This window comes from Mirounga leonina, unplaced genomic scaffold, assembly GCF_011800145.1.
Source record: "Mirounga leonina isolate KUSES-001 unplaced genomic scaffold, KU_Mleo_1.0 Mir_173, whole genome shotgun sequence".
Lineage (NCBI taxonomy): Eukaryota > Metazoa > Chordata > Mammalia > Carnivora > Phocidae > Mirounga > Mirounga leonina.
Window position 1 is genome coordinate 53,148,781 of NW_023270447.1, and position 14,030 is coordinate 53,162,810.

Below are 14,030 nucleotides of genomic sequence, written 5' to 3' on the forward strand. Positions count from 1 at the left end.
GGAGGTGGGCAGTCGGAAGGTGAGTGAAAGGGAGAGGGATGGAGAAGCTCAGAAATGTATAAGGATGAGTCTGAGAGAGAAGTTAGACAACCAGAGGGACTGTCAGTTGGGCAGTTCCCCAGCTTGGGAACAAATTGCAGATAGGGTCAAAATGGAACTTGGGGGAAAATGGTTTTTGTATCTGACTCAGACCTCTAAGATTTGAAATGGAGGAATAGTGTGGGGAAGGGTGATGACTCTAAATCAAAGCTGGCAACTACCCCTATGACCTCAGGAAGACTTAAAGTGAAGTCCATGTCAGGATGGGAGGTCAAATTGTCTCCTGTACCTGCCTCCTCTGACAGAATTGGGACTTCCTAATGATTGGCAATAACAATTTCTCACTCCAAGCTACTGCTAGTAATGGGGAGCCATTGAAAGTTTTTATTTTGTTTTGTTTTAATAAGGTTGATGCCCGCTGCCTGCACTCCTCAGCGTGGTGACATTTAGGACAATCACTCAGGCTGCTGGTGTACAGGATGAATTGAAGAGTGTAGGTGGGGAGATCTATTAGAAAGCTGTTACATTAGTCCAGGCAAGAAGTGATGAGGTCTGAACCAGGGGGAGAGCCGTGGAGATGGAGAGGAAGGGCAGCAATAGGATATGTTAAGGAGGTGTTATTACCAGACTCATGGGATGTCGGGCATGAAGGAGTGCATAGAGTAAAGGACAATGCCCAGGTTTCTGACTTAGTTTCCTCTTGTAGTCAGCGGTCCAGGTTCTGCCTTTCTTCCTGGGCTTTTGTGAGCATGAAGCAATATGACAGGAGAGTGTTTTGGAAATGGCAAAGCTGGGTACCCATCATCATCTACATTATTATCAAAGCTCTCTGATCCACCACAGTAAGTTCAGTCTGTGGAATGAGATGTGACAATAAAGATAAATCACGGTAGTCACCCAGATACCGGCGAACTCAGGGTGGAGGGAGGGCGGGGGCCCAAGATACAACGAATTTCTACACCTGCCTGCAGCTGGAGCCCGGGGCGGAGCGAACACAGACTCCGCCCCTGGGCGGGGCGTGGGTGGGGCCTGGACGCGGCAGTAGCGGAGCCGAGCTGCAGCCAGAGCCTCAGCCCTAAGTAGCCGCGGTGGGCGCCAGACCCGACCCGCACCGACTCGCACCACCGTGCTCCGCGAACCCGGCTGCGCCTTCTGCCGCGTGCCGCCAGGTCCGCCGTCCCGCAGCTTTGCCAGGAGCGAGCCGCTCGTAACGCACCCGGAGTCCCAGGTAAGGGGCGCGGCCCGGGCACCCCGCCTGGAGAGAATCTGGGACCCACCCCGGCTCGGGGCTGTGGCGACAGCGAGCGGGCGCTGAGGAGTGCGGGCAGCGGGAGGCGACACCGAGGATAAGGGGCTGAGAGAGGCCGCTGAGGAGGGGGCACCATGGCCGGGAGGGAGGCGCATAGCCTGGGAAGGGGCGCTGAGGGGGTCTACCAGGCCGTGAGGGCGGCGAGGGGTGCTCCGAGGGCAGGGGGCGGCGGGAGGTGGGAAAGCAGAAGTGGCCACTGGAGCGCAGTAGGGGCTCGCTGGGGGGAAACACGGGGCGTTGGGGGCGGGGAGATGTAAGGAGGGCCTGAGAGGGGCAGTGTGGGAAGGGGGTGCCAGGCAGCTGAGGGACGTGAAGCGGGCGCTGAGCGAGGGCACTGAGGACAGCGAGGGCAAGGGGGCGGCGTGGAGGGCAGTACCCGGGGTCCGCAGGGTCGTGGTGAGCTGGGGAGCAGTGAGGTGATGAGGGAAAGGGTCGCTGGGCAGAGGGGGGTGTTGGTCGGGGAGAGGGGAAGAGGGTGAGGGAATGTGAATGGAGAGCTGGGAGCGAAAAGGATGCGGAGCCCGAGGCCAGCTTGGCGCGGGCACAGGGGATAACCGTGAGTCGGGGCCGGGGGGTGGGGCTCGGAGGTGGGAAGCCTGCAAGAATGGGAAGGTGGGAGGCAAGGCTGGGTCTACCCAGACTGCAGAGGAAGGGGGCGGGGAGCTGGTGGAGGGAGAGGGCAGTGGCCTTGGATATTGGCAGTGGGCGCCTGAGTTCTGTTAGGGGTGGGGGGCGGAGAGGCACTGGAATAGAGCAGGGGTCCGGCGGTTGGGGGTGGAGGAACTGTCTGGGAGCTTGGAGCGATTAGGGTAGTGGGTGTGCTGGGTTAGATTAAGGAGGAAGCCAGGTATGGGTTGTGTGAGGGTGGAAAGACAATGGGGCCCGTATGGAGTCCATGGGCACCCAGGTGCTAAACGTGTCTTAGCTACTCAGAAGGCTGAGGAGGGGGCGCAGGCACTGAACTCTGATACACCACCACCTGGGATCACAGACAAGAAGAGAATTTTGGACGGAAATAGTCATCCACTGGCCGCCTCTGTTCATTAGTCTAAACGTATGAAGGATTTTAGGGAGGGCAGGGTGGCAGCCTCTGGAAGCTAATAAAGGTGTGGAGGGGAGTGGGAGAAAGACAGGGCCCTCCATCCCAACTTCCTGGAATTCAGATGGAAAGGGGTTGGGGACAGTAAAAGGAGTGTGTGTTTACAGGTGGATGCCCACCTGTTCTGTGCATAAAAACGGAGAAAGACCATGGAATACCATGAAAAGCCCTGGTAGTGGGAAGTCCTGGCACTGTATTAGCCAGAGAAGACATTCTGCCAGAAAGACGATGGGTAAGGGAAAGCTTTCTGGTCATGAAGGATTTAGTCAGCAGTGGAGGACAGTTGTGTTCCTATCAGAGGAAACACTATGGGAAAAGGCAAAACTCTAAAATGATCTCCAGTCCAATAAGTAAATCTCCAGTTTCTTAAGGAATATGATGTGAAGAGAGATACCAATAACCTATAGAAGTTGTTTTAAAAGATTTTCCCCCTAAGCTCAGAACTCCTTACGGTTCCTCTCCATCTCCCCAGAGTACAGCACAGGGTGTGGTGCACAATAGATGCTCAGTGAATGTTGATTCAGTGAACAATTGGCCTGTGCTGGTGCTCCTGCCTCCAATTCACTCATCCCCCCACCCCATTGTTGTAAGAAGCAAATATGGTAACATGGGTGAAAAGAGCTTCATAAACTATAAAGCAGTGTACAAAAGAGAGAGGCCACTAATATTATGCAGGTGTGCCTACACTCTGTGTAAGACAGAATGCATCGAAAGCACTTAGTAGAGTTCCTGGCATTTAGTAGGTGTGCAATAAATGGTAGCTATTATGATACAGTTTCTGTGGCTCTAAGAGACCTGGAGAAATAGTGAGGAGGTGGGCTGGGCTAGGCTGACTGTGCTGGGTTGGGGAATGTCTAAAGAAAGGTTGAATTAAAAATAGAGTATGGCTTTAGGGAGCAGTTTGCATATAATAGGGTGAGGTCCACATTTGCCCACCTTCCTTCCTATCCTCACTAAATAAATGTTCCCAATGAGAAGATGGAGTACATTTACTGAGCACCTGCTATATGTCATATATTATCTAGATGCTTTACCAACATTGATTATAATTTTTCCAACAATGCTTGTTTTGCAAATGAGGAAACTGTGTCTTAGTCATGTAAAATTTCTTGGCCAAGGTCTCACAGCTAATAAATGACAGACCTGGAAACTGAATCTAGTTTGTTTGATTTGGAAGCCCAAGCTATTTCTACTACCTAGGATGACTTGGTAGAAGAAAACAGGAAGCAAACAGGAAAAAAAGTTTTTTTAAGGGGTTTATAAGGCACTTTCCCATATATTGGTTTTTAATTCTTACAACAGTTTGCCAGGAAGTCTTTTGTTAACTCATTTTATAGATGAGAAAACTGATCTGCCTGAGGTTTCACGACTGCTGAGAGAGCCAGGGCTCAGTCTAGGTCTCTAGGACTCAATCTTGTGCTATTTCTATCAAGAGAAGTTCAGGGCTCCTGGGTGGTTCAGTTGGTTAAGTGTCTGCCTTTGGCCCAAGTGATGATCCTGGGGTCCTGGGATTGAGTCCAGCGTTGTGCTCCCTGCTTAGCCTGCTTCTCCCTCTGTCCCTCTCCAACCGCCCCGCCCCCCCGCTTGTGCTCCCTCTCGCTCTCTCTCAAATAAATAAATAAAATCATAAAAAAAAAGAAGTTCATTCATTCACTTGTTTACTACATGTAATGAGTTGATCTCTTACTAGATTTTAGGGCTCTTCTCCTACTCTCTCCCCTCTTTCTAGCTGGAATTAGCTTCTCCTTAGGTGCTTATTTCTTCTGCCTATCAGACTGAAAGCCTTATTTGTTTTTCATACCAATCCTCCGAGGGGCCATTTTCTTCTTTCCCCCAGCTTGGGACCAGAGATGACTTCCCAGATGGTCCCTGGGCTTTCATCTTTATGGCTTGTCACGGAGACAGTGAGCTACCTAGCTCTATCATTTATGTGACTGTCAGAAAAGACAGGGAAGATCTGATCGATGCTTATCTTACAAATGCGTTCTGCACTCACCACTGTGCAGTGACCTGTCTGCTCATATCTGCCTCAGGCGGCTGCCTGCTGGGATGCTTTTTGCCTCTCTTCCAAATGTCTGTGTAGCCCCTGCCACCTTCCTGAAGATTCCCTTAGAGGCTTCCATCTGAATGTGCCTTTCAACGGAACCTCTCTGCCCTCCGGTTCCACCTCTCCCCATTCTCACACCACCTACTGGGAAAGCTACGCTGTGTGCACATAAACAGATGTTGACAGTACAGTATGGCAAGTTTTAGGAAAGAGCTGCACAGGGTGCTGGAGATGATTCTTTACTCACCCTAAAAGTGTTGAAGTTTTAAATTTCCCTAAGCCTAATCCAGTCTGGGAGTCATTAAATAACAGAAGGTCTAGTCATGATACTCCAGCTGACTTGCTATATGACCTTGGACAAATCACTTCTCTTTATGGAGCCTCGGTTTTTTGTTTTTTGTTTTTTAACCTGTGAAATGAAGGGAAGTGGATCAGATTAAGAACTGTAACTAGTTTTTACTCTTGCCTCACTCCCTGTGGTAGACCTAGCTCATAAGGGCAGGCACTTTCCCCGCTGATTGTCCATGAGGCCACGTGCATTTTTCTCAACACAGTGTATGAAACACATTTATATGCATTCTCTTAGCTTAAAATCCACAGCAGCTTTCGGAGGTAGGTAATATTATCACATCATAGATGAGAACATTGAGGTTCAGAGTTTAAATGGCTTTCCCAAGTTCATACATTGAATTATGAGAAAGCTGGGACCAGGAGCCAGGCTTTTTATTATGGTGAAGCTACCACACTCCCAAATCTGTTCTTATTCCCAAAATCTAAGAGTGTAAACAGCTGCATCAGAAAAAAATGAAGACTAATGATATGACATTTACATCAATAGTCTGGCACATGGCAAATGCTCAATAAATGTTTATTGAAAGGAGTAACATGCCCTAAAGATTTGCTACAGGTCCAGTGTTGTCAGAGTGTAAGGATGGATAAAACTCAGATGGATCCAGAAGAGGAGGCAGACAGCTAATTGTAAAACAAGCTCCAATAATGTAGTCCAGATTAGGGAAAAAGCAGTTGAACAAGATTTGACTACAGAAGTGAATTAAAGGGGCCAGTGAAATAATATTTATTGCATACCTCTCATGGGCCAAGAAACCATGCTAGATTAATTACATATGGCAACTGCTCATTCTGTTTGTACCCCAACTCCGTGAAGTAGGTGGTATTTTTCTCTGAAGTAAAAATGCTGTGACTTAGAGAGGTGATATGACTTGCCCAAAAATTCAGCTGAGGACTAGAACAGGGATTTTGAACTTTCCTATAATGAAAGAGACTAGGTCTAGTCTCAACTGTTGGCTTTGAGGCTTGAGCAAATCCTTAATTTCTGGTCCTCAGTTTCTTGATTAAATGGGAATAATAATATTTGCCCATCTAATTTTATCTCCCAGGTTTAGAGGATTAAATGAGATAGAGGATGTGAAATGAGGTAAGGAGCCAATCTGTTTCAGTAAAGTTACAGAAACTTTATTTATTTATAATTGCTGTTATTTAACTTGGTTAAATAACTAAGTTATTTAACTTTAAATGACTGCTGGTTATTTAACCAGCAGTTCCATTTCTAGGGATCTTTCTTAAGGAGATAAATAGGAAACTGAGCAAGTATTTATGGAAAGACATGACCACTCTGATTTTTTTTTTTTTAAGATTTTATTTATTTATTTGACACACAGAGAGAAAGCACAAGTAGGCAGAGAGGCAGGAAGAGAGAGAGGGAGAAGCAGGCTCTCCACTGAGCAGGGAGCCAGATGTGGGGCTCGATCCCAGGACCCAGGGATCATGACCTGAGCTGAAGGCAGCCACCCAGGCACCCCAACACCACTCTGATTTAATTTATAATAATTAAAAATAGAAAAATAAAGATACAATATTAAAGAATTGGTCCTATGACACATCCATAGGATGGAATAGAATGTAGTCAATTGAAATGATATTTGTGAAGAGTTTTAAAAATCTCAGAAAAAATATTTATGGTATAATGTTAAGTGAAAAGAAGCAGGATACAAAACTAATGGAAAGTGTGATCTCAGCTATTAAAATATACATAGAAGATAATAGACATATAGATATAGATAAAAAGTATAAACAGACCTCTATGTTTATATATACAAAGACTAACCCTGAAGGATACATACATTGGTAACATATTTGCCTCTGGGGAGAGGAACAGAGGCTGGGAATCAGGGTTGAAAGCACTAACTTTACACTATAAACCTTTAGGTTACATATTACTTATTTTTTACGGAAAAAATTAAGAAAATAATGCCAGCTACAGATGGTGATAACGCTTGTAAACAGTGAAAGTTTGAATTATTTTCAATGTATGTATTACTTTTTAAATCAACAACTAATAAAATATAATTTAAAAACAGATGGTACATCTTCCACATGTCCAAGTGTCCTGGGCATTTTCCACACCCACTAGTGAGTGTTGTCATGGGGCAGATTGGTACAGGAATGGGACTGAGGGTCTCAGATAAAGGCTTGAGAGCTGGGAGAAAAGAGAAAGAAGAACAGAGGCCACCGGAGGCTACTGGTGGCATATTAAATGATGTGGGAAACAAAGGCAGAAGAAAAATTATTTACTACCTGCAGCCCATTGATAAGTCCTTGAAACAGGCAGAGTGCCATTCCTCAAGGGGCTCAACTGCCTCTAAGTCAATGTCGACACCTTGCTAAGGGCAAAAGCCCCACTGAACCCGACCTCTCCCCAGTCCTCTCTTGATGAGAGAGCAGAAGGTTGGCTGAAGACAAAGCACAAGCTGACACCCTGCAACCTCCCCCCACCCCCCCACTCCTGGGTGGGACAGTGTGAGATTCTTTCAGGAATCTCCCAACTATCAATGTTAATACCTTGCTAGAGGGGAAAACAACCTTAACTTGACAAGGGCAAGGCCTCCATTATCTTGTAGGTCCTCTTTAGCATATGAAAGTTCTTTTGAAACCTCCCTTTTCCTTACCTCCCCAACCCCATAATATATAATCAGCCACCCCTCATAACCCCGGTGCAGCAACTCTTTCTGCCCACCGGTCCTGTCCCCGTGCTTTAATAAAATCACTTTTTTGCACCAAAGACGTCTCAAGAATTCTTTCTTGGCCGTCGGCTTCAAAACCTAACGTCTTTCCTACATCATTAAAGGGCTATTAATAATCCTACATATTTGACCTTTCTTCAAGAGAGCTTTAAACTTTCTGCATTTGTCAGTTCCTTGTCCTTACAGCTCATCTGAGAGGCGTATAGAGCTAAATCCACCAGTCAAAATCTCTTTCTTTTCCTTTGAGGAACAAAAACAGGAATTTCTTTTTTCTTTTTAATTAAAAATTTTTTAAATTTAAATTCAATTAATTAGCCTATAATGTATTATCAGGTTCAGAGGTAGAGATCAGTGATTAAACAGTTGCATATAATACCCAGCGCTCCTTACATCACATGCCCTCCTTAATGTCCTTCATTCAGTTACCCCATCCCCCCACCCTCTCCCCTCCAGCAGCCCTCAGTTTGTTTCCTATTAAGAGTCTCTGGTTTGTCTCCCTCTCTGATTTCATCTTGTTTTATTTTTTTTTCCTCTCTTCCCCTTTGATCCTCTGTTTTGTTTCTTAAATTCCACATCTCAGCGAGATCATATGATAATTATCTTCTCTGACTGGCTTATTTTGCTTAGTATAACACCCTCTATTTCCATCCTCATAGTTGCAAATGGCAAGATTTCATTTTTTGATGGCTGAGTAGTATTCCACTATATATATATACCACATCTTTATCCATTCATGTCGATGGACATCTGGGCTCTTTCCATAGTTTGGCTATTGTGGACATTACTGCTATAAACATTGTGGTGCAGGTGTCCCTTCGGATCACTACATTTGTATCTTTGGGGTAAATACCCAGTAGTGCAATTGCTGGGTTGTAGAATAGCTCTAATTTCAACTCTTTGAGGAAGCTCCATACTGTTTTCCAGAGTGACTGCACCAGCTTGCATTCCCACCAACAGTGTAGGAGGGTTCCCCTTTCTCTGCATCCCCGCCAACATCTGTCATTCCCTGACTTGTTAATTTTAGCCATTCTGACTGGTGTGAGGTGGTATCATTGTGATGAGTGATATTGTGCATTTTTTCATGTATCTGTTGGCCATTTGTATGTCTTCTTTGGAGAAATGTCTGTTCATATCTTCTGCCCATTTCTTGATTGGATTATTTGTTCTTTGGGTGTTGAGTTTGATAAGTTCTTTATAGATTTTGGATACTAGCTCTTTATCTGATACGTCATTTGCAAATATCTGCTCCCATTCTGACTGTTGTTTTTTGGTTTTGTTGACTATTTCCTTCTAAAACAGGAATTTCTAAAGAGAGTGACACCCTGGACATTATCTCATGTGAGGGCTGTCCTCCCACCCTCTTCTGATCACTTAACACACCTGTCCAAGAACCCAGTGCTGAGCATAAGGAGAGACTGCAGGCAGGGAAGTAGGGCACCTGCTACTCCAATAGGACTGTGGGACTGAGTGCTGGATTATGGGGTTCAGATACAAAGTGTTCTGGGAAAGGTGGCAGGTTTGAGAGAGCTGGGATCTCAGGGAAGGCCTGGCACATAAATAAATACTTGCTGAATGGATGAGTGAGCGAATAAATAAAGGATCGAGGCTTTAAGGGATTTGGAACAATAAAGACTTATGTTCACAGCTGTATGGGATTTACCAGTTTATTAAGGTCTTACTTATTGTTATCTCATTTGAGTCCTGTAACAGCCCTGTAAGGAAAGCAGGGCAGAAATCGCCCTTTCCATTTTCCAGATGATGAGATTGAGTCCCAGAGGGATGAAGTAACTTTTATTAATCCAGCACGCATTTACTGAGTGCTGATTATGTACTAGGACTTGCGCTAGAGGCTAGAGATGGAGAAATGAAGTACATTAGTCCCAGATGCTTGGTCTGAAGGAGGAGCTGGAATAGTAAACAGTTGTGAAATGATACCAGTGCTGTGAGCGGGGTGCCCGGGGGGCGTAGAGGCAGGAGGGCATGTGTACCTCTGCCAGGCATGGGGAAGGTGAGACTGCGTTTGGGTCTATAAGGATGAAGAGGAGTTTATTAGAAGAGTGTTGTGAACAGAAAGAATACATGTCTAAAGGGACAAAGCAAGAAATAATGTGGCATATTTAAAGTGTAATTTGGTATAAAAGTGGCACAGGTTGGTAGGGAGAAGGCTTAGGGGAGGATAAAGTTTAGAGAGTTTATTCTTTGGTTGGTTGGTTCTTTGTCAAGTTAAACAGTTCGGGCTTGATCTTTAGAGCCATGGGGAGCCATGAATGTTTTTGAAATGGGAATGATAGCCCTGTGCTGAGCCTTTCCTGGAATGTTCATGTGTTTACTGTTTTGGCTTTTTCTTTTCAAAACTCGGCTCAGGAGCTGCCTCCTGTGGGAGACTCTCCTTGACCATCATGCCTTCAAACTGGGGGTTAGATGTCCGATGTTTCTTGTGGACTTCCTGGGCCAAGGCTTCCCTCCATCTTATGACTTACCTACTGACTTGTTACCCCATGTTTACATGCTTTTTCACTCTAATCTGTGGCCACTCAGAGGTCATACACCATGTCTGATTCATATTTGTAGTCCCTATACCCAGCACAGGGCTTGACCCAGAGCAACATGCTCAGTAAATATTTGCAGAAGGAATGAGTGGGAGGAACCGGGTTCCACCCCAATCCTGAGACAACATTTGGAGCAGGTGCAGTACTGGGGTGATTCTGTGGTGTGTGTGTTTCTTCAGTGATGCTTGGGTGGAGAGTATGTGTGTGAAGGGTGGAGTGACCATTAAAGATTGGTGACCTGGAGGTATGTTCCTGAGTGACCACAGGTGTCTCCTACAGATGGCTTCAGTGACTGATAGTAAAGCTGGAGTCAAAGATGCTTCCGACCAGAATTTTGACTACATGTTCAAACTGCTCATCATCGGCAACAGCAGCGTTGGCAAAACTTCCTTCCTCTTCCGCTATGCTGACGACACCTTTACCCCAGCATTCGTCAGCACTGTGGGCATTGACTTCAAGGTGAAGACAGTCTACCGCCATGAAAAACGAGTGAAGCTGCAGATCTGGGTGAGTCCTGGGCATCTCAGGGGGTGACAAGTCTGCTAGTATAAGGGCTGGGAGGTGGGTGCCAGTTTGGAACTTCTGGGTCTTATGACATCAAGCACCAGTGCTATTGAAGGTCTGGCCCCTCGACTGCCCCTTGCTGATTTTATAGAAGTTTCTCTCCTCTGGGGGCTCAGTTGCTTCTGCTGCTTAACCCCAAGAGGCTTTATCCTGCCCATACAAATGAGTGACCAAGAATCGGGGCTTTGGAGTTAGAAATTTGGATTCAACTTCCAGTTCTGCCACTTATTAATCATGGAATCTTGACTAAATTACTTAACCTGTCTAGGCTACCTTTTCCTCTTTGGGGATTATAATAGCATCTACATCATAGAGCTGTTGGTTCTTAGCATAGTTCCTGGAATGTAGTAAATGCACAGTAAATGTTAGCTCCTGTGTCCATAATCTATCACTGCATAACAAATCACTTCAAAACTTGATGGCTTAAAACAACAGTAGTTTATTATTACACAGTTTCTGTGGATCAAACATTTGGGAGTAGCTTGGTTTCTATCTTGTGGCCTCTTATGAGGTTGCAGCCAGATATTGGCTCGGGTTGCAGTCATCTGAAGGCTTGAGTAGGGCTGGAGGATCCCTTCCAAAGCTGCTTACTCATGTATATCAGGTATTGGCTGTTAGCAGGAGGCCTTAGTTCTTTCCCATGTGGTTCTCTCCTTGGAGTTGCTGAAGTATCTTCATGGCATCCTCCAGGTGGAGAAAGCCAAGAAACCAGAGAGAAAGTGGCAATGTCTCTTATTACTTAGCCTTAGAGTAGTCTGTTGGTCACTGATTCAGTGTAGGAGGAAAGTAAACAAGGGTATGAATCCTGGGAGGTGAGGATCATTGGGGACCATCATAGAAGCTGGCCACCACAGCTATTATTATTGGTATTTACTACCAATTTATTAGTACAGTGGTACTACTGCTAATAATAAGAGATATGTAGATCTCATATATATATATATATATATATACACATATATATATAAGATGATATAGCAAAATGTAGATCATATACTTTTCTTTCTTTTTTTTTTTTTAAGATTTTATTTATTTATTTGACAGAGAGAGAGAGATAACGAGAGCAGGAACACAAGCAGGGGGAGTGGGAGAGGGAGAAGCAGGCTTCCCACGGAGCAGGGCGCCCTATGTGGGGCTCGATCCTAGGACCCTGGGATCACGACCTGAGCCAAAGGCAGGCACTTAACGACTGAGCCACCTGGGCGCCCTGATCATATACTTTTCAATAAGGAATTAGTACCAGGATTGGAAATTTTGAAAATTAGTGATTTAAAGTATTCAAAGCATGTGTTATTTATTATCTCTCCATTCAGCTTGTTAATGTACATTAATACATTGTGCATATATTTTATTGGATATATACAGTACTTTTATAAATTATCTCCATATATTATCTTACAATTAACCCCATGGGGCAGATATTATTTTAATTCACTCCTATTTTACAGAAGAAAAAAATTGAGACTCAGTAATGAACTTGCCTTAGGTCGACCACACAGTTGCAAAGTGGAATTCCAACTCAGACCTTCTTTTTTTTTTTTTAAGATTTTTTATTTATTTATTTGAGAGAGAGAGCACATGAGAGGGGGGAGGGTCAGAGGGAGAAGCAGACTCCCCGCCGAGCAGGGAGCCCGATGCGGGACTCGATCCAGGGACTCCGGGATCATCACCTGAGCCGAAGGCAGTCGCTTAACCAACTGAGCCACCCAGGCGCCCCAACTCAGACCTTCTGATTCCAAGTTACATGCTCTTTTCTCTACACTGTGCATGTGAAGTCTTACAGAGCCCATACTTCCATTTATGATAGTTAAGTATTAATTTATATAGAGATAAAAGTTTATTTTGTTCATTTAGTCTCTATTAAAAGTATTGAGGAATTAGGAGTTATTAGAAATGTAAGAAGCTAAACAGACTACTTAGTTCATTGGTTCTAGAAGTGTGGTTCTAGTCCCAGCATTACCTGGGAATTTGATAGAAATGCAATTCTAGAAATGCAAATTTTCACGCCCCTCCTGAGACCCACTAAATAAGAAACTCTGAGCTATAGCCCAACAATGTGTGTGTTATAACAAGCCTTCCAGGTGACTTTGAGGCAGGCTAAAATTGAAGAACCATTTTGGTTTAACTACCATTTGGTTTGCCCATCTCATGGTGAGAATCAGTAAGCATTTATTAAGTACCTATTATGTGCCAAGTGCTTCCCCTTGTGTGGTCGAACATCCTCTTCACAGCCAGTGCACAGAGAGATGAGAGCACAGGGTATTGGGGGCATGGTGAGTAATACAGGGGAACTGGAGCAAGGCTGTGGAGAGCAGAGAGGGGTGCTGAGAGAGAAATTTGCTGGAGAGGCTATCAGGCAGCAGCTTGAGGGTCAGGGAGACCTTGCACAGCAAACAGAAGTTTCTTGTCATGGGCCAGGGTTTACCTACCTGATAATTGTTGAGAGAGCTGAAGAAGCTATTAGAATTTATTTTTATCTATGGACATAAAATGCATGTTTACTAATATTTATTATGTGGATTGACATTCCACATCACATGGTCACATATCCTGAATTCAAAAAGTCTTCCAGTAGGGGAAGACCTTCTGCCCGTCTAAGGGATTGGCAGGGGTGGTTCCCTCACTCCTTCATTTATGTTCAGCTGTTGTGAGCTTTTGCAATGGATTTATTGATTATACCACCCTTATTTAACTAAATAAACCTTCATGATGGATATGTGGTTTTAAAAGTGTCCTGCAAAGAAACCTCTGCCTGAAGACTATACTCAGTATAGTGAGCCCAAGTGGGCACGGAAAATGGCTGAACTGATATTTCTCTGACTCCCAGCACAAGTTCATTGTCAGGCATGTTTTGAGGTAAAATCAATGATGATCTAATTAGATCTGACATAGTCAATCACATTGCTTTTGCTAAAAAAAAAAATTGGCAAAGAGATTTTGTGCATGTGTGCTTTCCTATAGCAAAAAAAGTCTGTACTGTTCATAAATGCATTAAAATGTGAACATTGAAATATTAGTTATATCATTTTTATGTATTTTAACATCTTTTGTGTACAGAAGTAGATATATATGTACATATGATCTAAGTAAATATACAAATATTGTGGTTATGTGCTCACATGGCCTTACTTACAGAGGCTTAAATTTGGAGACCATTGCCAGACAGTGGGGAGCTATAGAAGGGTTTTATCAAGGTCGGATTTGCATTTTAGAAAAATCTCTTGCTTCGGTTTGGAGGATAGGTGGAAGCAAGGCAAAGAAGCCAGTGGTTTGGGTAAGTTACAAAGGGCCTAAATTAAGTCTGCTTGGGCTGTGGTAACAAAATACCACAGACTCAGTAGCTTAAACAACAGTAATTTATTTTCTCACAGTTCGAGAAACG

At 44.5% G+C, this 14,030-nt stretch overlaps 1 protein-coding gene across 3 annotated transcripts in view; it reads left to right on the plus strand.

The window, feature by feature from the left end:
- Positions 1 to 14,030, plus strand: part of RAB3B (RAB3B, member RAS oncogene family) — a 116,143-nt gene that overhangs the window by 45,873 nt on the left and 56,240 nt on the right. For all 3 annotated transcript variants that reach the window (XM_035018564.1, XM_035018563.1, XM_035018565.1), the window contains exon 7: positions 10,364 to 10,591. In XM_035018564.1, coding sequence (XP_034874455.1) covers positions 10,364 to 10,591 — 228 coding nt within the window. The remainder of the gene's footprint in view (positions 1 to 10,363; positions 10,592 to 14,030) is intronic.